The sequence below is a fragment of the Oncorhynchus gorbuscha genome, linkage group LG08 (genome assembly GCF_021184085.1).
Source record: "Oncorhynchus gorbuscha isolate QuinsamMale2020 ecotype Even-year linkage group LG08, OgorEven_v1.0, whole genome shotgun sequence".
Classification (NCBI taxonomy): Eukaryota; Metazoa; Chordata; class Actinopteri; order Salmoniformes; family Salmonidae; genus Oncorhynchus; species Oncorhynchus gorbuscha.
The window spans coordinates 67,684,885-67,710,359 of NC_060180.1; the positions used below are offsets into that span (position 1 = coordinate 67,684,885).

At 45.7% G+C, this 25,475-nt stretch overlaps 1 protein-coding gene across 1 annotated transcript in view; it reads right to left on the minus strand.

Annotated features, from left to right (window-relative positions):
• Positions 1-25,475, minus strand: part of LOC124042087 (ephrin type-B receptor 3-like) — an 88,311-nt gene that overhangs the window by 50,088 nt on the left and 12,748 nt on the right. The window contains exons 4-6 of the mRNA XM_046360411.1: positions 24,477-24,632; positions 22,177-22,512; positions 21,567-21,691 (exon numbers count right to left, since the gene is read on the minus strand). Of these exons, the coding sequence (XP_046216367.1) occupies positions 21,567-21,691; positions 22,177-22,512; positions 24,477-24,632 (617 nt within the window). The remainder of the gene's footprint in view (positions 1-21,566; positions 21,692-22,176; positions 22,513-24,476; positions 24,633-25,475) is intronic.

Here is a 25,475-nt window from a genome sequence, read left to right on the forward strand (position 1 = left end):
AAGGCAAGAGGGTTACTACAGTCCCTGGTTTGAATCCAGGCTGTATCACATCTGGCCGTGATTGGGAGTCCCATAGGGCAGCGCACAATTGGCTCAGGTTTGGCCGGGATAGGCCGTCATTGTAAATAATAATTTGTTCTTAACTGACTTGCCTAGTTAGATACAACAACAACAACAAAACTTGTCCTATCTCACACACACACACACACACACATTTCCACGCCCATGAGGGTCCTATCTCACACACACACACACACACACACACACACACACACACACACACACACACACACACACACACACACACACACACACACACACACACACACACACATTTCCACACCCATGAGGGTCCTATCTCACACACACACACACACACACACATTTCCACGCCCATGAGGGTCCTATCTCACACACACACACACACACACACACACACACACACACACACACACACACACACACACACACACACACACACACACACACACACACACACACACACACACACACACACACACACACACACACACACACACACATTTCCACACCCATGAGGGTCCTATCTCACACACACACACACACACACACACACACACACACACACACACACACACACACACACACACACACACACACACACACACACACACACACACACACACACACATTTCCACACCCATGAGGGTCCTATCTCTCTCACACACACATTTCCACGCCCATGAGGGTCCTATCTCACACACACACATTTCCACACCCATTAGGGTCCTATCTCACACACACACACACACACACACACACACACACACACACACACACACACACACACACACACACACACACACACACACACACACACACACACACACACACACACACACACACACACACACACACACACACACACACACACACATTTCCACCCCCATGAGGTTCCTATCTCACACACACATTTCCACCCCCATGAGGGTCCTATCTCACACACACACACATTTCCACACCCATGAGGGTCCTATCTCAACACATGACACACAGCATGGTAGCAACACCACATGACAACAACATGGCAGCATCACAAAATGGTAACAGCACAAAACATGGTACAAACATTGTTGGGCACAGACAACAGCACAAAGGCAAGAAGACAACAATACATCACGTGAAGCAGCCACAACTGTCAGGAAGAGTGTCCGGGATTGAGTCTTAGAATGAAGAGATGGAGATAAAACATTGCAACTATAAGAGAAGCGACCCAGGGATGTGTGTACTTTGGGGACCTTTAACAGAATGTGACTGGCAGAAAGGGTGTTGTATGTGGAGGATGAGGGCTGCAGTAGATATCTCAGATAGGGGGGAGTGAGGCCTAAGGGGGTTTTATAAATAAGCATCAACCAGTGGGTCTTGTGACAGGTATACAGAGATGACCAGTTTACAGAGGAGTATAGAGTGCAGTGATGTGTCCAATAAGGAGCATTGGTGGCAAATCTGATGGCTGAATGGTAAAGAACATCTAGCCACTCGAGAGCACCCTTACTTGCCGATCTATAAATTACATCTCCGTAATCTAGCATGGGTAGGATGGTCATCTGAATCCGAGTTAGTTTGGAAGCTGTGGTGAACGAGTAGCGATTACGATAGAGGAAACCAAGTCTAGATTTAACTTTAGCCTGCAGCTCTGAGAGAAGGACAGTGTACCGTCTAGCCATACTCCCAAGTACTTGAATGAGGTGACTACCTCAACCCTCAGAGGTATGAATCACACGGGTGGGGAGAAGTGCATTCTTCTTACCAAACCACAATGTTTTGGAGATGTTCAGAACACGGTTAAGGACAGAGAAAGCTTGTTGGACTCTAAAGCTCCAAAAACACAGACGCCAGAATTGGTACACTAGAATGACATTCATTTCCAATGAAACGTTTTGCCTTGCAGCATAGCGTTGTAGAGGCAGTTGCAGTGCGTTCTGTGTGGTTCATACAGTACGTTGGTGAATGTTGGTGAATGTGAATGTTGAACTTTTGTTGCACACATCCAGATGATGCTGTGTACTATTTTTCACAATGACGCTGTCGGTGTGTTCGAAGCATAAGAAAGCTTTGTTGTAGAGCGTTTAACACAAAATCTGGGGCTGAGTATAAGACTGTATCATCTGCATATAAATGGATGAGAGCTTCCTACTGCCTGAGGTATGTTGTTTTTTAAAGTTTTTTTTAAAGAGGTGGATCAGCTTAATATTGCAGAAAGATTGTTGCTTCCATCAATGTAATTGTCTGCATCATTTCCAATCTCCCATATCTTTTTGTTTGGTATATATATATATATATATACATACACTTACATACACATATGCATACATATACACATACCTATATAGATATACATACTTTAAAAAAAAGAATATACCTTTATTATTCCCCGCAAACCCTACCATCCTTCCCCCAATTGGAGTAAACTAATAAACAATAACACTTAGGCTTCTACCTTCAGTTTATACATCTTATACACATTTTAGACAATCTATTTTACAATAGTTATATTTCGTTTGTTTTTAGTCCTTCCTCTATTTCTGTTGTCCATCCAGTTTGATTTCTATTTGTAACTGTGCTATTTCGCAACATTTCTGAACCTATATACATTTTACAGACCCTGTATGTTTTACATTGGTTATCTTGTTATTAGTCCCACCCTTCAGCTCCATTCAACCCCTCCCATCTCTCTCTCAACACCATCCAGTCCCTTCAACTCCATTCAACCCCTCCCATCTCTCTCTCAACACCATCCAGTCCCTTCAGCTCCATTCAACCCCTCCCATCTCTCTCTCAACACCATCCAGTCCCTTCAGCTCCATTCAACCCCTCCCATCTCTCTCTCAACACCATCCAGTCCCTTCAGCTCCATTCAACCCCTCCCATCTCTCTCTCAACACCATCCAGTCCCTTCAGCTCCATTCAACCCCTCCCATCTCTCTCTCAACACCATCCAGTCCCTTCAGCTCCATTCAACCCCTCCCATCTCTCTCTCAACACCATCCAGTCCCTTCAGCTCCATTCAACCCCTCCCATCTATCTCTCAACACCATCCAGTCCCTTCAGCTCCATTCAACCCCTCCCATCTATCTCTCAACACCATCCAGTCCCTTCAGCTCCATTCAACCCCTCCCATCTATCTCTCAACACCATCCAGTCCCTTCAGCTCCATTCAACCCCTCCCATCTATCTCTCAACACTATCCAGTCCCTTCAGCTCCATTCAACCCCTCCCATCTCTCTCTCAACACCATCCAGTCCCTTCAGCTCCATTCAACCCCTCCCATCTCTCTCTCAACACCATCCAGTCCCTTCAGCTCCATTCAACCCTCCCATCTCTCTCTCAACACCATCCAGTCCCTTCAGCTCCATTCAACCCCTCCCATCTGTCTCTCAACACCATCCAGTCCCTTCAGCTCCATTCAACCCCTCCCATCTATCTCTCAACACCATCCAGTCCCTTCAGCTCCATTCAACCCCTCCCATCTGTCTCTCAACACCATCCAGTCCCTTCAGCTCCATTCAACCCCTCCCATCTGTCTCTCAACACCATCCAGTCCCTTCAGCTCCATTCAACCCCTCCCATCTGTCTCTCAACACCATCCAGTCCCTTCAGCTCCATTCAACCCCTCCCATCTCTCTCTCAACACCATCCAGTCCCTTCAGCTCCATTCAACCCCTCCCATCTCTCTCTCAACACCATCCAGTCCCTTCAGCTCCATTCAACCCCTCCCATCTCTCTCAACACCATCCAGTCCCTTCAGCTCCATTCAACCCCTCCCATCTATCTCTCAACACCATCCAGTCCCTTCAGCTCCATTCAACCCCTCCCATCTATCTCTCAACACCATCCAGTCCCTTCAGCTCCATTCAACCCCTCCCATCTCTCTCAACACCATCCAGTCCCTTCAGCTCCATTCAACCCCTCCCATCTCTCTCTCAACACCATCCAGTCCCTTCAGCTCCATTCAACCCCTCCCATCTCTCTCTCAACACCATCCAGTCCCTTCAGCTCCATTCAACCCCTCCCATCTCTCTCTCAACACCATCCAGTCCCTTCAGCTCCATTCAACCCCTCCCATCTCTCTCTCAACACCATCCAGTCCCTTCAGCTCCATTCAACCCCTCCCATCTCTCTCTCAACACCATCCAGTCCCTTCAGCTCCATTCAACCCTCCCATCTCTCTCTCAACACCATCCAGTCCCTTCAGCTCCATTCAACCCCTCCCATCTGTCTTTCAACACCATCCAGTCCCTTCAGCTCCATTCAACCCCTCCCATCTATCTCTCAACACCATCCAGTCCCTTCAGCTCCATTCAACCCCTCCCATCTCTCTCTCAACACCATCCAGTCCCTTCAGCTCCATTCAACCCCTCCCATCTCTCTCTCAACACCATCCAGTCCCTTCAGCTCCATTCAACCCCTCCCATCTGTCTCTCAACACCATCCAGTCCCTTCAGCTCCATTCAACCCCTCCCATCTATCTCTCAACACCATCCAGTCCCTTCAGCTCCATTCAACCCCTCCCATCTGTCTCTCAACACCATCCAGTCCCTTCAGCTTCCATTCAACCCATCTCCCATCCATTCAACCCTCTCTCAACACCATCCAGTCCCTTCAGCTCCATTCAACCCCTCCCATCTATCTCTCAACACCATCCAGTCCCTTCAGCTCCATTCAACCCCTCCCATCTCTCTCTCAACACCATCCAGTCCCTTCAGCTCCATTCAACCCCTCCCATCTCTCTCTCAACACCATCCAGTCCCTTCAGCTCCATTCAACCCCTCCCATCTCTCTCTCAACACCATCCAGTCCCTTCAGTCCATTCAGCTCCATTCAACACCATCCAGTCCCTCCTCCATCAACCCCTCCCATCTCTCAACACCATCCAGTCCCTTCAGCTCCATTCAACCCCTCCCATCTCTCTCTCAACACCATCCAGTCCCTTCAGCTCCATTCAACCCCTCCCATCTCTCTCTCAACACCATCCAGTCCCTTCAGCTCCATTCAACCCCTCCCATCTCTCTCTCAACACCATCCAGTCCCTTCAGCTCCATTCAACCCCTCCCATCTATCTCTCAACACCATCCAGTCCCTTCAGCTCCATTCAACCCCTCCCATCTATCTCACACCATCCAGTCCCTTCAGCTCCATTCAACCCCTCCCATCTATCTCTCAACACCATCCAGTCCCTTCAGCTCCATTCAACCCCTCCCATCTATCTCTCAACACCATCCAGTCCCTTCAGCTCCATTCAACCCCTCCCATCTATCAACACCATCCAGTCCCTTCAGCTCCATTCAACCCCTCCCATCTCTCTCTCAACACCATCCAGTCCCTTCAGCTCCATTCAACCCCTCCCATCTCTCTCTCAACACCATCCAGTCCCTTCAGCTCCATTCAACCCCTCCCATCTCTCTCTCAACACCATCCAGTCCCTTCAGCTCCATTCAACCCCTCCCATCTCAACCCCTCCCCTCTCTCCCATCTCAACACCATCCAGTCCCTTCAGCTCCATTCAACCCCTCCCATCTCTCTCTCAACACCATCCAGTCCCTTCAGCTCCATTCAACCCCTCCCATCTCTCTCTCAACACCATCCAGTCCCTTCAGCTCCATTCAACCCCTCCCATCTCTCTCTCAACACCATCCAGTCCCTTCAGCTCCATTCAACCCCTCCCATCTCTCTCTCAACACCATCCAGTCCCTTCAGCTCCATTCAACCCCTCCCATCTCTCTCTCAACACCATCCAGTCCCTTCAGCTCCATTCAACCCCTCCCATCTCTCTCTCAACACCATCCAGTCCCTTCAGCTCCATTCAACCCCTCCCATCTGTCTCTCAACACCATCCAGTCCCTTCAGCTCCATTCAACCCCTCCCATCTATCTCTCAACACCATCCAGTCCCAGCTCCATTCAACCCCTCCCATCTGTCTCTCAACACCATCCAGTCCCTTCAGCTCCATTCAACCCCTCCCATCTGTCTCTCAACACCATCCAGTCCCTTCAGCTCCATTCAACCCCTCCCATCTCTCTCAACACCATCCAGTCCCTTCAGCTCCATTCAACCCCTCCCATCTCTCTCTCAACACCATCCAGTCCCTTCAGCTCCATTCAACCCCTCCCATCTAGCTCCATTCCAGTCCCTTCAGCTCCATTCAACCCTCCCATCTATCTCTCAACACCATCCAGTCCCTTCAGCTCCATTCAACCCCTCCCATCCTCAACACCATCCAGTCCTTCAGCTCCATTCAACCCCTCATCTATCTCTCAACACCATCCAGTCCCTTCAGCTCCATTCAACCCCTCCCATCTCTCTCTCAACACCATCCAGTCCCTTCAGCTCCATTCAACCCCTCCCATCTGTCTTTCAACACCATCCAGTCCCTTCAGCTCCATTCAACCCCTCCCATCTATCTCTCAACACCATCCAGTCCCTTCAGCTCCATTCAACCCCTCCCATCTCTCTCTCAACACCATCCAGTCCCTTCAGCTCCATTCAACCCCTCCCATCTCTCTCTCAACACCATCCAGTCCCTTCAGCTCCATTCAACCCCTCCCATCTGTCTCTCAACACCATCCAGTCCCTTCAGCTCCATTCAACCCCTCCCATCTATCTCTCAACACCATCCAGTCCCTTCAGCTCCATTCAACCCCTCCCATCTGTCTCTCAACACCATCCAGTCCCTTCAGCTCCATTCAACCCCTCCCATCCGTCTCTCAACACCATCCAGTCCTTTCAGCTCCATTCAACCCCTCCCATCTGTCTCTCAACACCATCCAGTCCCTTCAGCTCCATTCAACCCCTCCCATCTCTCTCTCAACACCATCCAGTCCCTTCAGCTCCATTCAACCCCTCCCATCTCTCTCTCAACACCATCCAGTCCCTTCAGCTCCATTCAACCCCTCCCATCTCTCTCTCAACACCATCCAGTCCCTTCAGCTCCATTCAACCCCTCCCATCTATCTCTCAACACCATCCAGTCCCTTCAGCTCCATTCAACCCCTCCCATCTATCTCTCAACACCATCCAGTCCCTTCAGCTCCATTCAACCCCTCCCATCTCTCTCTCAACACCATCCAGTCCCTTCAGCTCCATTCAACCCCTCCCATCTCTCTCTCAACACCATCCAGTCCCTTCAGCTCCATTCAACCCCTCCCATCTCTCTCTCAACACCATCCAGTCCCTTCAGCTCCATTCAACCCCTCCCATCTCTCTCTCAACACCATCCAGTCCCTTCAGCTCCATTCAACCCCTCCCATCTCTCTCTCAACACCATCCAGTCCCTTCAGCTCCATTCAACCCCTCCCATCTATCTCTCAACACCATCCAGTCCCTTCAGCTCCATTCAACCCCTCCCATCTATCTCTCAACACCATCCAGTCCCTTCAGCTCCATTCAACCCCTCCCATCTATCTCTCAACACCATCCAGTCCCTTCAGCTCCATTCAACCCCTCCCATCTATCTCTCAACACCATCCAGTCCCTTCAGCTCCATTCAACCCCTCCCATCTCTCTCTCAACACCATCCAGTCCCTTCAGCTCCATTCAACCCCTCCCATCTCTCTCTCAACACCATCCAGTCCCTTCAGCTCCATTCAACCCCTCCCATCTCTCTCTCAACACCATCCAGTCCCTTCAGCTCCATTCAACCCCTCCCATCTGTCTTTCAACACCATCCAGTCCCTTCAGCTCCATTCAACCCCTCCCATCTATCTCTCAACACCATCCAGTCCCTTCAGCTCCATTCAACCCCTCCCATCTCTCTCTCAACACCATCCAGTCCCTTCAGCTCCATTCAACCCCTCCCATCTCTCTCTCAACACCATCCAGTCCCTTCAGCTCCATTCAACCCCTCCCATCTCTCTCTCAACACCATCCAGTCCCTTCAGCTCCATTCAACCCCTCCCATCTCTCTCTCAACACCATCCAGTCCCTTCAGCTCCATTCAACCCCTCCCATCTCTCTCTCAACACCATCCAGTCCCTTCAGCTCCATTCAACCCCTCCCATCTCTCTCTCAACACCATCCAGTCCCTTCAGCTCCATTCAACCTCTCCCATCTCTCTCTCAACACCATCCAGTCCCTTCAGCTCCATTCAACCCCTCCCATCTGTCTCTCAACACCATCCAGTCCCTTCAGCTCCATTCAACCCCTCCCATCTATCTCTCAACACCATCCAGTCCCTTCAGCTCCATTCAACCCCTCCCATCTGTCTCTCAACACCATCCAGTCCCTTCAGCTCCATTCAACCCCTCCCATCTGTCTCTCAACACCATCCAGTCCCTTCAGCTCCATTCAACCCCTCCCATCTCTCTCAACACCATCCAGTCCCTTCAGCTCCATTCAGCCCCTCCCATCTCTCTCAACACCATCCAGTCCCTTCAGCTCCATTCAACCCCTCCCATCTATCTCTCAACACCATCCAGTCCCTTCAGCTCCATTCAGCCCCTCCCATCTCTCTCAACACCATCCAGTCCCTTCAGCTCCATTCAACCCCTCCCATCTATCTCTCAACACCATCCAGTCCCTTCAGCTCCATTCAACCCCTCCCATCTGTCTCTCAACACCATCCAGTCCCTTCAGCTCCATTCAACCCCTCCCATCTGTCTCTCAACACCATCCAGTCCCTTCAGCTCCATTCAACCCCTCCCATCTCTCTCAACACCATCCAGTCCCTTCAGCTCCATTCAGCCCCTCCCATCTCTCTCAACACCATCCAGTCCCTTCAGCTCCATTCAACCCCTCCCATCTATCTCTCAACACCATCCAGTCCCTTCAGCTCCATTCAGCCCCTCCCATCTCTCTCAACACCATCCAGTCCCTTCAGCTCCATTCAACCCCTCCCATCTATCTCTCAACACCATCCAGTCCCTTCAGCTCCATTCAACCTCTCCCATCTGTCTTTCAACACCATAATTTTGGATTTCTATTTGCCATATATTTTTCAACTGTGCTGTGATGCTTCACAAAAGTACTGAACCTTTATATTCTCATAGCTTCTACAGATTGTAAATGAAAGATAAACATTATTGCTAAAATAATTATTATATTATTGATTGATTGACTATGGCTTTTCAAATCACCCAGTATTGCCATCTGCAGCGTTAGTTCTAGGCAAATGTTGCAATTCTTCAGCCATTCCTGGACCTGTGACCAAAAACGAGCTACATATGGAGAATACCAAAATAAATGCTTCCTCACAGCAAAATCTGCAGAGCTGGGAAGATTGTATCCCCCATATATATAACATTCTATTGGTTGCAAGAATTTTGTATAGAAATTTAAATAAAAAAATGTGAAGTTTTGAATCCGGCGTTGTTTTGCGTATCAATTGATAAACCATGTGCCATGGAATGAGTACATTGAAAATCTCTTCCCAACTAGTCTGCCATTTATATGGCACCGCAGTCAGTTTTTTGGTCCTTAAATTAAATTGGTATATGTTTATATTTATCAGACCTTTCTTTAACCATTTATGTTCTTTAATACAGGGCTGACATACAAGTTCCTTACTTATTCCCCTTCTACTTGCCTCTTCCATTTCTGTGGTAATGCTTCAAATAGTTGGTTGTAATTTTGGGTAGAGCAGACATTTCCATGTCTGTGTTAGCTGCATGTGTGACATAACTCCACCAGTCCTATTTATGATATCATTCACTAAAATTATACCTTTTTTAAATGTATTTTTTAAATTTCTTCCAAAAAATATGTTTTTTTAATCAATTAGTTACTTATTTGAGTTTAACCACAATAATTTGTTGTATTATTTGTTCTGTAATTTCAGGCGGATTAAACTGAAATTGCAACCAACGTTCTAAGGCTTGCTAAAAAAAACCCCGATATTTTGGAGATTAATTTCCTTTTCAAACAACCGAAAGTGAGCAGTTGTAATCTGAATAAAGGGAAAAAGGCCATTCTTGAACATGGGGTGAGACATTCCTACCAATTTACTAGAGAACCAGTTTGGATTAAGTATAACTTTTGTATGACTGATGCCTTTAGTGAGAGGTCTAATGCTTTAATATTTAATCATTCCTGCCCTCCGAATTCATAATTGTTATATAAATAGGCCCTTTTAATTTTGTCTGGCTTGCAATTCCAAATAAAATTGAATATTCTTTGTTCGTATAATTTTAAAAGCAGGTCACTATGTGTAGGCAAAACCATAAGCAAATAGGTAAACTATGATATGACTAGAGTTAATCAGGGTGATTTTTCCACAAATAGACAGATATTTTCCTTACCATGGTAGCAAGATCTTATCTATTTTTGCTATCTTTCTGTAAAAATGTTTTGGAGTGAGATAATTTCTTTCTTTTGAGATTTGTATACCGAGTATGTTCACATCTCCGTCAGACCATTTAGTTGGTAAACTACATAGTAATGTAAAATTTGCATTTTTTTGTGATCCAATACACTTATCATAATTTGGTTTTAATTCAGAGTGGATAGCAAAAGTATCTAGATCCTCTATGAGGCCGTAGAGAGATTATAATTGTGATTTTAAAAGAAAACATGAATCAATTGCGTACAATGACACCTTAATTTTTAAGCCACGGATTTCTAATCCCTTGATATTATTGTTTGATCTAATTTTAACAGCTAACATTTCGATGGCAATAATAAATAGATATGCCGATAGTGGACAACCTTGTTTTACATTTACATTTACATTTAAGTCATTTAGCAGACGCTCTTATCCAGAGCGACTTACAAATTGGTGCATTCACCTTATGACATCCAGTGGGACAGTCACTTAACAATAGTGCATCTAAAACTTAGGGGGGGTGGGGTGAGAGGGATTACTTAACCTATCCTAGGTATTCCTTAAAGAGGTGGGGTTTCAGGTGTCTCCGGAAGGTGGTGATTGACTCCGCTGTCCTGGCGTCGTGAGGGAGTTTGTTCCACCATTGGGGGGCCAGGGCAGCGAACAGTTTTGACTGGGCTGAGCGGGAGCTGTACTTCCTCAGTGGTAGGGAGGCGAGCAGGCCAGAGGTGGATGAACGCAGTGCCCTTGTTTGGGTGTAGGGCCTGATCAGAGCCTGGAGGTACTGAGGTGCCGTTCCCCTCACAGCTCCGTAGGCAAGCACCATGGTCTTGTAGCGGATGCAAGCTTCAACTGGAAGCCAGTGGAGAGAACGGAGGAGCGGGGTGACGTGAGAGAACTTGGGAAGGTTGAACACCAGACGGGCTGCGGCGTTCTGGATGAGTTGAAGGGGTTTAATGGCACAGGCAGGGAGCCCAGCCAACAGCGAGTTGCAGTAATCCAGACGGGAGATGACAAGTGCCTGGATTAGGACCTGCGCCGCTTCCTGTGTGAGGCAGGGTCGTACTCTGCGGATGTTGTAGAGCATGAACCTACAGGAACGGGCCACCGCCTTGATGTTAGTAGAGAACGACAGGGTGTTGTCCAGGATCACGCCAAGGTTCTTGGCGCTCTGGGAGGAGGACACAATGGAGTTGTCGACCGTGATGGCGAGATCATGGAACGGGCAGTCCTTCCCCGGGAGGAAGAGCAGCTCCGTCTTGCCGAGGTTCAGCTTGAGGTGGTGATCCGTCATCCACACTGATATGTCTGCCAGACATGCAGAGATGCGATTCGCCACCTGGTCATCAGAAGGGGGAAAGGAGAAGATTAATTGTGTGTCGTCTGCATAGCAATGATAAGAGAGACCATGTGAGGTTATGACAGAGCCAAGTGACTTGGTGTATAGCGAGAATAGGAGAGGGCCAAGAACAGAGCCCTGGGGGACACCAGTGGTGAGAGCGCGTGGTGAGGAGATAGATTCTCGCCACGCCACCTGGTAGGAGCGACCTGTCAGGTAGGACGCAATCCAAGCGTGGGCCGCGCCGGAGATGCCCAACTCGGAGAGGGTGGAGAGGAGGATCTGATGGTTCACAGTATCGAAGGCAGCCGATAGATCTAGAAGGATGAGAGCAGAGGAGAGAGAGTTAGCTTTAGCAGTGCGGAGCGCCTCCGTGATACAGAGGAGAGCAGTCTCAGTTGAATGACTAGTCTTGAAACCTGACTGATTTGGATCAAGAAGGTCATTCAGAGAGAGATAGCGGGAGAGCTGGCCAAGGACGGCACGTTCAAGAGTTTTGGAGAGAAAAGAAAGAAGGGATACTGGTCTGTAATTGTTGACATCGGAGGGATCGAGTGTAGGTTTTTTCAGAAGGGGTGCAACTCTCGCTCTCTTGAAGACGGAAGGGACGTAGCCAACGGTCAGGGATGAGTTGATGAGCGAGGTGAGGTAAGGGAGAAGGTCTCCGGAAATGGTCTGGAGAAGAGAGGAGGGGATAGGGTCAAGCGGGCAGGTTGTTGGGCGGCCGGCCGTCACAAGACGCGAGATTTCATCTGGAGAGAGAGGGAGAAAGAGGTCAGAGCACAGGGTAGGGCAGTGTGAGCAGAACCAGCGGTGTCGTTTGACTTAGCAAACGAGGATCGGATGTCGTCGACCTTCTTTTCAAAATGGTTGACGAAGTCATCTGCAGAGAGGGAGGAGGGGGGAGGGGGCGGAGGATTCAGGAGGGAGGAGAAGGTGGCAAAGAGCTTCCTAGGGTTAGAGGCAGATGCTTGGAATTTAGCGTGGTAGAAAGTGGCTTTAGCAGCAGAGACAGAGGAGGAAAATGTAGAGAGGAGGGAGTGAAAGGATGCCAGGTCCGCAGGGAGGCGAGTTTTCCTCCATTTCCGCTCGGCTGCCCGGAGCCCTGTTCTGTGAGCTCGCAATGAGTCATCGAGCCACGGAGCGGGAGGGGAGGACCGAGCCGGCCTGGAGGATAGGGGACATAGAGAGTCAAGGGATGCAGAGAGGGAGGAGAGGAGGGTTGAGGAGGCAGAATCAGGAGATAGGTGGGAGAAGGTTTGAGCGGAGGGAAGAGATGATAGGATGGAAGAGGAGATAGTAGCGGGGGAGAGAGAGCGAAGGTTGGGACGGCGCGATACCATCCGAGTAGGGGCAGTGTGGGAGGTGTTGGATGAGAGCGAGAGGGAAAAGGATACAAGGCAGTGGTCGGAGACTTGGAGGGGAGTTGCAGTGAGGTTAGTGGAAGAACAGCATCTAGTAAAGATGAGGTCGAGCGTATTGCCTGCCTTGTGAGTAGGGGGGAAGGTGAGAGGGTGAGGTCAAAAGAGGAGAGGAGTGGAAAGAAGGAGGCAGAGAGGAAAGAGTCAAAGGTAGACGTGGGGAGGTTAAAGTCGCCCAGAACTGTGAGAGGTGAGCCGTCCTCAGGAAAGGAGCTTATCAAGGCATCAAGCTCATTGATGAACTCTCCGAGGGAACCTGGAGGGCGATAAATGATAAGGATGTTAAGCTTGAAAGGGCTAGTAACTGTGACAGCATGGAATTCAAAGGAGGCGATAGACAGATGGGTAAGGGGAGAAAGAGAGAATGACCACTTGGGAGAGATGAGGATCCCGGTGCCACCACCCCGCTGACCAGACGCTCTCGGGGTGTGCGAGAACACGTGGGCGGACGAAGAGAGAGCAGTAGGAGTAGCAGTGTTGTCTGTGGTGATCCATGTTTCCGTCAGTGCCAAGAAGTCGAGGGACTGGAGGGAGGCATAGGCTGAGATGAACTCTGCCTTGTTGACCGCAGATTGGCAGTTCCAGAGGCTACCGGAGACCTGGAACTCCACATGGGTCGTGCGCGCTGGGACCACCAGAGTAGGGTGGCCGCGGCCACGCGGTGTGGAGCGTTTGTATGGTCTGTGCAGAGAGGAGAGAACAGGGATAAACAGACACATAGTTGACAGGCTACAGAAGAGGCTACGCTAATGCAAAGGAGATTGGAATGACAAGTGGACTACACGTCTCGAATGTTCAGAAAGTTAAGCTACATAGCAAGAATCTTATTGACTAAAATGATTAAAATGATACAGTACTGCTGAAGTAGGCCAGCTGGCAGTGGGTGCGTTGTTGACACTACACTAATCAAGTCGTTCCGTTGAGTGTAATAGTTTCTGCAGTGTTGCTATTCGGGGCTAGCAGGCTAGCTAGCAGTGTTGTTTACGTTACGTTGCGTTAAAAGAACGACAATAGATGGCTAGCGAACCTAGAAAATCGCTCTAGACTACACAATTATCTTTGATACAAAGACGGCTATGTAGCTAGCTAAGTAGCTAGCTACGATCAAACAAATCAAACCGTTGTACTGTAATGAAATGAAGTGAAAAAGTGATACAACCTGTGAATGCGACCGGGTAGTTGAGTTCTATACAGAAGACGTTGGCTAGCGTTGGCTAGCTGTTGGCTAGCTAGCAGAGTTGGCTAGCTAGCAGAGTCACCTACGTTAAGGACGACAAATAGCTGGCTAGCTAACCTCGGTAAATTAAGATAATCACTCTAAGACTACACACTCTAAACCTAAACAACACAATTATCTTGGATACGATGATACGATGATACGAAGACAGCAAAGACAGCTATGTAGGTAGCTAACACTAAACTAATCAAGTCGTTCAGTTGAGTGTAATAGTAATAGTTTTACTCCTCTAGATAGTTTAACATTTTCTGAGTTCTACCCATTATTTACTATTTTACACCTAGGGTTAGTACACATAACTTTAACCCATTTTATAAGAGATTCCCCAAAATTGAAACATTCTAGCCATTTGTATATAAACTCTAGTCGTACTTTATCAAAAGCCTTTTCAAAATCAGCTATGAAAACCAGGCCTGATGTCCCCGATATTTCATAGTATTCTATTGTTTCCAGTACTTGTCTTATGTATCGCCCATGTAAAAAACCTGTCCGATTAGGATGAATAACATCTGACAATTCTTTTTTAATTCTATGCGCCAAGCATTTAGCTAGGATTTTTGCATCACAACACTGAAGTGTAAGTGGTCTCCAATTGATTAAATGGACTGGATCTTTATATACAGTGGGGCAAAAAGTATTTAGTCAGCCACCAATTGTGCAAGGTCTCCCACTTAAAAAGATGAGAGAGGCTTGTAATTTTCATAATAGGTACACTTCAAATATGACAGACAAAATGAGAAAAAAAATCCAGAAAATCCCATTATAGGATTTTTTAATGAATTTATTTGCAAATTATGGTGGAAAATAAGTATTTGGTCACCCTCAAACAAGCGAGATTTCTGGCTCTCACAGACCTGTAACTTCTTCTTTAAGAGGCTCCTCTGTCCTCCACTCGTTACCCGTATTAATGGCACCTGTTTGAACTTGTTATCAGTATAAAAGACACCTGTCCACAACCTTAAACAGTCACACTCCAAACTCCACTATGGCCAAAGAGCTGTCAAAGGACACCAGAAACAAAATTGTAGACCTGCACCAGGCTGGGAAGACTGAATCTGCAATAGGTAAGCAGCTTGGTTTGAAGAAATCAACTGTGGGAGCAAATATTAGGAAATGGAAGACATACAAGACCACTGATAATCTCCCTCGATCTGGGGCTCCACGCAAGATCTCACCCCATGGGGTCAAAATGATCACAAGAACATTGAGCAAAAATCCCAGAACCACACGGGGGGACATAGTGAATGACCTGTAGAGAGCTGGGACCAAAGTAACAAAGCCTACCATCAGTAACACACTACGCCGCCAGGGACTCAAATCCTGCAGTGCCAGACGTGTCCCCCTGCTTAAGCCAGTACATGTCCAGGCCCGTCTGAAGTTTGCTAGAGAGCATTTGGATGAACCAGAAGAAGATTGGGAGAATGTCATATGGTCAGATGAAACCAAAAAATAACTTTTTGGTAAAAACTCAACTCGTCGTGTTTGGAGGACAAAGAATGTTGAGTTGTATCCAAAAAACACCATACCTACTGTGAAGCATGGGGGTGGAAACATCATGCTTTGGGGCTGTTTTTCTGCAAAGGGAACAGGACGACTGATCCGTGTAAAGGAAAGAATGAATGGGGCCATGTATCGTGAGATTTTGAGTGAAAACCTCCTTCCATCAGCAAGGGCATTAAAGATGAAACGTGGCTGGGTCTTTCAGCATGACAATGATCCCAAACACACCGCCCAGGCAACAAAGGAGTGGCTTCGTAGTAAGCATTTCAAGGTCCTGGAGTAAATAGAAAATCTTTAGAGGGTGTTGAAAGTCTGTGTTGCCCAGCAACAGCCCCAAAACATCACTGCTCTAGAGGAGATCTGCATGGAGGAATGGGCCAAAATACCAGCAACAGTGTGTGAAAACCTTGTGAAGACTTACAGAAAACATTTGACCGCTGTCATTGCCAGCAAAGGGTATATAACAAAGTATTGAGATAAACTTTTGTTATTGACCAAATACTTATTTTCTACCATAATTTGCAAATAAATTAATTAAAAATCCTAAAATGTGATTTTCTGGATTTTTCCCCCTCATGTTTTCTGTCATAATAAAAGTGTACCTATGATGAAAATTACAGGCTTCTCTCATCTTTTTAAGTGGGAGAACTTGCACAATTGGTGGCTGACTAAATAATTTTTTGCCCCACTGTTTACCACTTGGGCCCTGTTTCAGTAATAATGATATCAAACCTTCTTATTGCGTGTCTGATACTCTACCATTTATATAGGAGTGGTTAAAACTTGCGAATAGTGGTCCTCTGAGTATATCAAAAATAGTTTTGTATACTTCCACTGGTATGCCATCCAGCCCTGGAGTTTTCCCATTCTTAAAGGCTTTCATTGCATCAAGAAGTTCCTCCTCTGTAATTTGGCCTTCACATGAGTCTTTCTGTACAGATGTTAATTTTACATTATTATTAGGAAAACAATCCATACAATTAGATTCAGTTAGTGGAGATGGAGGAGACCGAAACGAAAACATATTCTTAAAGTACTTTACCTCCTCTTTCAAAATATCATTCAGTGAATCATGCATGACTCCATCATTTGTAACAAGTTTCAATAAAAAAAAAACATTTTGGTAGCATTTCTATATTGAACATTGAAAAATAATTTGGTGCATTTTCCCCCATATTCCATCCAGTTAACTTTATTTTTTATAATATATTACACTGGATCTTTCTTGAATAAGTTCCTCCATTTCTTTTAGTTTTTCCTCTAACTTATTCTGTGCCTCTATGGTACAGTTTTTATTGCTATCTAACTGTACTGTTAGTCCTTCAATTTCCTTTGTTAATATGGACTCTTTTGATCTAAATTGCTTTTGTTTTATAGATGAGTACTGAATGGCCTCTAAAGGCACATTTAAAAGTGTCCCATACAATAAGAGGATCTGCTGTACCTATGTTATGTCTGAAAAAGGCAGTTATAAACGATTCTGTCTTAGTTCTAAACAATTTATCATCTAGTAGGATTTGATCAATTTCTAATATCCTAATATCCCTAATATATAATATACGTGGAAATTCTGTAAGAGTAATATATATGCCAATTATGTGATGATCTGACCACATTCTGTCTTTTGTCAACACTTTTTAAAGTTTTGGTGCCAGAGAGAATGACATTAGAAAGTAGTCAAGACGACTAGCTAGATTAAGCCTCTGCCATGTATATCTCACTAGGTCAGGATATTTAAGTCTCCATATATCCACTAATTCCAATATATCCTTGACATTCATGATTTCCTTAAGTGCCTGAGGGTGATAGTTTGTAGTGTGATTTCCTTTCCAGTCCATAGAGGTATTTAAGATCATATTAAACTCTCCCACCAAAATAATAGAGTCTAGTGTTGCTTGTAGAGTTGATAAATTCTTATATATATTTTCAAAGAAGCTTGGATCATCATTATTTTGACCATATAGGTTAATATGCCATACCTGTTTATTGTCTAATAATATATTTAAAATAATCCATCTACCTTGATGATCTGTTTGGGTAATTTGCACATTTGGATCAAAAATTAATGTTAATTAATATCATCACCCCTTTTGAATTTCTTTGCCCATGGGAGAAATATATTTCACCCCCCAGTCCTTTTTCCTGTCACGCCCTGGTCGAAGTATTTTGTGTTTATATTCATGTATTGGGTCAGGCCAGGATGTGGCATGGGTTTTTGTATGTGGTGTGTATATATTGGGATTGTAGCTAGTGGGGTGATCGAGCAAAGTCTATGGCTGTCTGGAGTGGTTCTCAATCAGAGGCAGGTGTTTATCGTTGTCTCTGATTGGGAACCATATTTAGGCAGCCATATTCTTTGAGTTTGTCGTGGGTGATTGTCCTTAGTGTCCTTGTTCCTGTCTATGTGTTAGTGTACACAAGTATAGGCTGTTTCGGTTTTCGTTACATTTTTTGTGGTGTTTGTATTTAGATTCGTGTTATGTTTGTTTATTAAATTATGGATCGCAATCTACACGCTGCATTTTGGTCCGACTCTCCTTCACCACAAGAGAACCGTTACATTTCCACAAAACTTCATCTAAAATTGTAGAATGAGTTTCCTATAAACAATATTACAGATATTATATTCCTTCTCTTTTAACCAGGTAAATACTGATTGTCTTTTCTTATTATCTGCTAAGCCATTACAATTGTAATTGTCTATACTTATTTCACCACTTACCATAATGAGACACAACTTTCAATTCAATTTATCAAAATATATGTTTATAAACGTACCATTAAAAAGTAACATGATGATTGAGTGTCTATACAGCTGTACCTTGATATTTGCATTGCTACTAAGTAAACCTCCAATTGGTCCCCATTACTCCACCCGCTAAAAGCCCTCCTCATCCCGAGTTGGGTTGTCATCCCAATGCCCGGCATAGCACCCCCGACCCCCTGGATCCCATAACCCAGGAGAGAGAGGGACCCATCCTTCGAAAAGAGCACACAGTGCCATTTACAGAACAGAAGTAGATCAACCACCAAATGCATTTCCATCGCCCTCACCTCGATTTGTATTTTATATAGCCATCAAAAAAATATATATATTTTTAAAATCCTGTTTCTTATTTTCCATAATTAGCTATCAATATTACTAGTCGTGTAGGCAATTTATGCAAAGGATTTTACCTCTCACCAGTCTCGCCATTACCAAAATGACATTATTGCAAGCAATTCTTATATTAGTAAACAATTATTGTGAATGATCCTATATTGTCCCTAACATCTTTTACTCCTTCGCAACAGTTGTGGGACAGCCACACACACCCACACACTCATACACACCCACACACTCATACAGACCCACACACTCATACACACCCACAAACTCATACACACCCACACACTCTCAACCCTTTCCCTCCACACAACCATAGGCTCACATTCTCAACAGTTGCACCATCCCAGAGCCCAACTCAAGAAAGGTCTTGATTTACGAACGCATATACAGTTGCAGCTGTATGAGAAGGCAGGCAAGACTGTGCAAAAATAAATGGGCAGAAATGGAGAGATTTTATTAACCATTGTCACATCCTAGATGATGGAGGTCAAATGTACACATTTGTGCTTCTTCACCTGCATTGCTTGCTGTTTGGGGTTTTAGGCTGGGTTTCTGTACAGCACTTTGAGATATCAGCTAATGTACGAATGGCTATATAAATACATTTGATTTGATTTTCCATGAAACACCCACAACACGGTCCCCCGTATTGATCATATTCCCAAGCATCTCCATGCAGTCAGACTTCTGATTTTGTGCCACCAGGGCCACAATAATATACCCCTCTCTGAATATCCGAGTGTGACCCCCTCCCCACGGGTTACTGCAGCTAGTGACTGAGCTACGTTGTTGATGTAAATTGAGAAGAGGGTGGGGCCTAGGATAAAGCCTTGGGGTACTCCCTATGGGGTACTCTCTATGATCGTATGCTACCATTCATGCTTTTTATATGTTCTATTTATATATTGAAACTGACTAACGAAATCAAGCCACACCCGGCCATGATTATAGACACCTGTGTGTCCCTTGAAACTATATAAACAAGTGACCTGCAGTCTTTGTCATTTTACCCTGATGAAGACAACTTGTCTGTCGAAACGTTGGTTATATGGTTATTGCATCTGAGCTCCTTTTCTTTTTTTAAGGGCTATGACAATACCAGTAAGAGGAACCTACCTGTGTTTCTGACTAACAACAGAGAAGGACTGTCTATCTTAGACATGGAAGGAGATGACTCCGCCCAGTTAGACATGGAAGAAGATGACTCCACCCAGTTAGACATGGGAGATGACTCCGCCTAGTTAGACATGGAAGAAGATGACTCCGCCCAGTTAGATATGGAAGAAGATGACTCTGCCTAGTTAGACATGGAAGGAGATGACTCCGCCTAGTTAGACATGGAAGGAGATGACTCCGCCCAGTTAGACATGGAAGAAGATGACTCCGCCCAGTTAGACATGGAAGAAGATGACTCCGCCTAGTTAGACATGGAACGAGATGACTCCGCCCAGTTAGACATGGAAGGAGATGACTCCGCCCAGTTAGACATGGAAGGAGATGACTCCGCCCAGTTAGACATGGAAGGAGATGACTCCGCCCAGTTAGACATGGAAGGAGATGACTCTGCCCAGTTAGACATGGAAGGAGATGACTCCGCCCAGTTAGACATGGAAGGAGATGACTCCGCCCAGTTAGACATGGAAGGAGATGACTCCATGGAAGGAGATGACTCCGCCCAGTTAGACATGGAAGGAGATGACTCCGCCCAGTTAGACATGGAAGGAGATGACTCCGCCCAGTTAGACATGGAAGGAGATGACTCCGCCCAGTTAGACATGGAAGGAGATGACTCCGCCCAGTCGGAAGGTATAAAGATGTGCTTGTGTGACTTGTATGTTCTCTTTGCAGCTGTATGACCCTGTGGGTGAATAAACGTGGTCTGAGATTTTCCTAGTCGTCCCTTTGAGTTTTTACTCTTTTTGTTAAGAACCTAACAGACTGAAATCAGAAGCAGAGGCACATTGGCTAAGAAAAACATCAAGGAACCCAGCAACACATCTATTAGAATATAAAACATGCTAAACTCTTCGTTGTTTTGTCAAAGGGACAGCGTTCACTTGATTTAGTCAAGTGTATTTGTTTCAGATTACTTTCTATAGCAGCAGCATGTCTATGTCCATGCTGACATAGTACACATGATGCTTTTGAAGAAAACGCTACACAGCTGCATCAAGTCAGCACTAACCTGTGGAATGCCAAACAACTCTGTCAACCATCTACATCAGACAGGACACACATGGCATATTCATTTTCAAACATATTTCATACAAGGGTTTTGTCTTCAGGGTCTCTTCAAAATTAAGGTACAGAGTAAATGTTTACTTCAGTGAATCATGTTTGAATTAGAGAACAGGAGGAGTGGAATCCACCAAATAAACAGATCTGGGACCAGGCTAGATAATTCTGACAATGGCAATTGGAGTGAGCTACACAGCATAAACAGATCTGGGACCAGGTTAGATCATTCTGACAATGGTAAAATGAGTAGGCTACACAGCATAAACAGATCTGGGACCAGGCTAGATCATTCTAACAATGGTAAAATGAGTGGGCTACACAGCATAAACAGATCTGGGACCAGGCTAGATCATTCTGACAATGGCAATAGGAGTGGGCTACACAGTATAAACAGATCTGGGAGCAGGCTATAAAAAAAAGTGCCTTACCCTTTCGTAGTACTTAATCTCGTAATCTAGGATAACCCCGTTGGGTTTCTCTGGGGGCAGCCAGGACAGGCTGAGTGTGTCTGATGTGGACTTCATCAGGTGCACTGTGGGTATTGCTGACGGCGCTGTGATTGGACAATAAAAATGGGTGACTTTAATAAAAAAAATATAAAGCTTTCATGTCGAATATGTTAAGAGTATTTTTGTTCCTGTATACATGAAATTAGCAAAAATGTACACGCTCTTCATCTAGCATTGTTTACGATGATCTCACTTCTTACCATGACATTCATCTCTGCCTTCTACGTGACATTTCAGTTTATTAATTTGGTACTAAGCTGAAATGACACATACTGAGTCCATAAACTCAGGCAACACATCAGTACTGATCACAAGATGAGGCAGTAAAAGTAAGTGCCATTGTAAGATGCAGCTAGCCTGAGTTGAGAGGTAAACTTGAGTGGTGATGTTAAGTGGTAGCTAGCTACTGTACTTACAGTGGTGACCTTGAGTGTCGTGGGGTGAGGTGATAGTGAGAGCTGATATCAAGTATTAATGTTGAGTGCAGCTAACGTTAAGTGCCGGCGTCCAGCGCAATGGTGATACTTACCGGCCTGGTTGGTGGTGATGTTGACGGTGGCGTAGCGCGGTGTGCCGGGGCTCTTCCCAGAGACGCCGTTGACCGCCTGGATCTCAAAGCTGTAGCGGGTATGAGCCTGCAGGTTCCTCATTACCACCTTCTTCTGGGTCAGGCCCAGTCGGCGCGGCGATATGTCCACGTTGTCGTCACAGCGCGTGCACGGGCTCCGGTCGTGCAGACACTTCTTACACACCACGTTGTAGATGACGTCATCCCGTCCGCCGGTGTCCAGCGGCTCTTCCCACTCCAGGGAGATGGAAGTCTCATTCACGGTGGAGATCACGTATTGAGGTGGCGAGGGCTTGGCTGCACAGAAACACCACAGACGTGTTAGTGATATCCTCTGAACACTGTTTATAGAGGCAAATACAGTAGAACCTCACTATTAAAACCTTACTCTTAGAACCTCACTATCAGAACCATAATCTTAGAACCCCACTTTAACAACCACACTCTTAAAACCCCACTCAAGAACCTCACTTTTAGAACCCAGACTCTTAGATCCCCACTCTTAGAACCCCACTCTTAGAACCTTACTATTGACGGGGTAAATGATTTTGTTTATGATTAGCTTACTAAGATAGCCATTAGTCCATTAGCTCTTATCTTCCTGGGCCCATACAGATCACTGTTCTGTTTCTGCTGGGGAAATATGACCTCCAGCACATAATTAAACAAATAGTAAACTTCATATTATATTATGTGCCATATTATGTGCCATAATATATGCCATATTCTTTCCATGCAGGACTTCAACATTATAGTTCAAGGAACTTTAATCAGTACCCATTAAATACCAATGGGAGTTCATTCCATTAAAGTAGAAATAAGTTATGATATACATGACAAAATAAATAGCTGTGTTCATATAGAGAATAGAAACCACATCCACGCCACGCATGACTTAAACATTACCCTTCGTGAAACATTGATTCAATACCCATGAAATTGAAAATATCTGAATTTCAATGCTTGTAGCTATGGCACAGTGGTGGTGCATGATATATCCATGGGTCTGTGTTACTCAAAAAAAGACGAGTTCTTTAAATAAGAACTGTATGAAATTGGGGGAGGTGTGATATCTGCAGCAAGAAGGTTTCTTTCATCCAATAATCTATCCCCAACCCCTCTCAAAGGCTGATGGGTAATCTAACCCCTCTCTCTCTGAGGCTGATGATCAATCTAACCCCTCTCTCTCTAAGGCTGATGATCAATCTAACCCCTCTCTCTCTGAGGCTGATGATCAATCTAACCCCTCTCTCTCTGAGGCTGATGATCAATCTAACCCCTCTCTCTCTGAGGCTGATGATCAATCTAACCCCTCTCTCTCTAAGCAGATCCAGAAAACAACACTTCTGCAGCAGCACACGGCAAGAAGATAGAAATGCTTTCAGGGTGTCTCAGTTCACACATCTCAACCAGTTCAGTTCAGCTCCTCTGCCTGTTCACCCTGAGTGGAGTGTGTTTTCCCCCATGCTCTGTCCTATCCAATTAGACTGACACAGTTTGGAGTATGGCCTGATCTAATTGGGCACAAAGTCTGAAACGCTGGGCTCCCACAGAGAGCCGGAGCTGGCCCGAGCTGAGCTCTACAGTACGTCACCCTCGGTCCCTTGCAAAACATGAGCTATGTGGACTGGCACAAGCTCTGACAGACTACAGGGGAAGTATGTAGCCCAAATGACCTGAGGATTTTTTAACTAGGCAAGTCAGTTAAGAACAAATTCTTATTTACAATGACAGCTACTGGGGAACACTGGGTTAACTGCCTTGTTCAGGGGTAGAACGACATATTTTTAGTTTTAGCTTGACAGGTCAGGGATTCGATACAGCAACCTTTCAGTTATCAGCCCAATGCTCTGACCACTAGGTTACCTGCCACCCCAAAATGGAACACTTGGAATTCTGGACAAGGAGAGTCGATTAAGAGTCATTTGTGCTCGGTCACATTCCATTGATGTCATGTCAGTGAAAAAAGGTATTGGATGTTGTACCAATTATCTGACATCAACAAAGTCTGTAGAAACGACCATATAGGCACTCAGTTTAACACTAAACCTACCTCTACTGACACTTACACCCTAGTGCTTTTTGACACATATGGGCTGGTTTCCCAGACACAGATTAAGGAAATAGCATGCTCAATGGGGAATATCCATTCAGTGTACACTTCAGTCCGTGACTTGGCTCAGTCTGTGTCCAGGAAAGAATCCCAAAGAATATCTACAGCCAATGACAACTGCTGAGCAAAAGCTAGGAGCTTGACTTACTGGTGCAGGCTGAGTCTGGAGAATCACTGTCGGCACGGTAGAAGCCATTTTGGCATGGGCAGATATTGGCCCCCCTGTAGCTGGTGCGACTGTTGGGGGGGCAGGGGTAACATGAGTCCTCCCCATGTTTGTACTTGAATGACCCGGGGGTACAGGCTATACAGGAAAGGCAGAAACGAAAGGGACAGTCAGAACACTGGCAACGTCAATAAAGCACGTTGACATTTGTGACAACAACCTAACTCTTGGTCTAGTTCTAGATTAGCGATAGAGAGGAGCTAGTCAGTTCAAATCCTTCAAACCATAATGTTATAATCTTTGTCTGGGTGGGGTTGAAATATGTGAGGGAGTTTTAACTCTTCATCGGGGGTATTTCGGTTCAAATCCTCATTTTCATCATAACATACAAGGGATATCTATCCCAGATAGGTCTAAGGATGACAGATACATTGAGAGGGAACGGTAAAGAGGGTGGGACGACAGTTGATTGCTCCTGTCTGGTTAAGAGGGATGGAGGACGACATTTGATTGCTCCTGTCTGGTTAAGAGGGATGGTGGGACGACAGTTGATTGCTCCTGTCTGGTTAAGAGGGATGGTGGGACGACAGTTGATTGCTCCTGTCTGGTTAAGAGGGATGGTGGGACGACAGTTGATTGCTCCTGTCTGGTTAAGAGGGATGGTGGGACGACAGTTGATTGCTCCTGTCTGGTTAAGAGGGATGGTGGGACGACAGTTGATTGCTCCTGTCTGGTTAAGAGGGATGGAGGACGCCGTTGAGAGTTAGGATACACCTGCATCAATCACACAGTGTCCATTTGGGGTTTCAACACGTTATTCAAGAGGTGGTTCGGCATGCATACAAAGCAGCTGGATCATCCATCAACTGCAACTATAGAGATACTACCTTATACGGTATGTTTTTGTTTGTTTTAGACAGGCATTCTTTTTTTTGGGGGGCCTATCCTCTATCAAGTCAATCTTCAACTTCATTAAAGGAG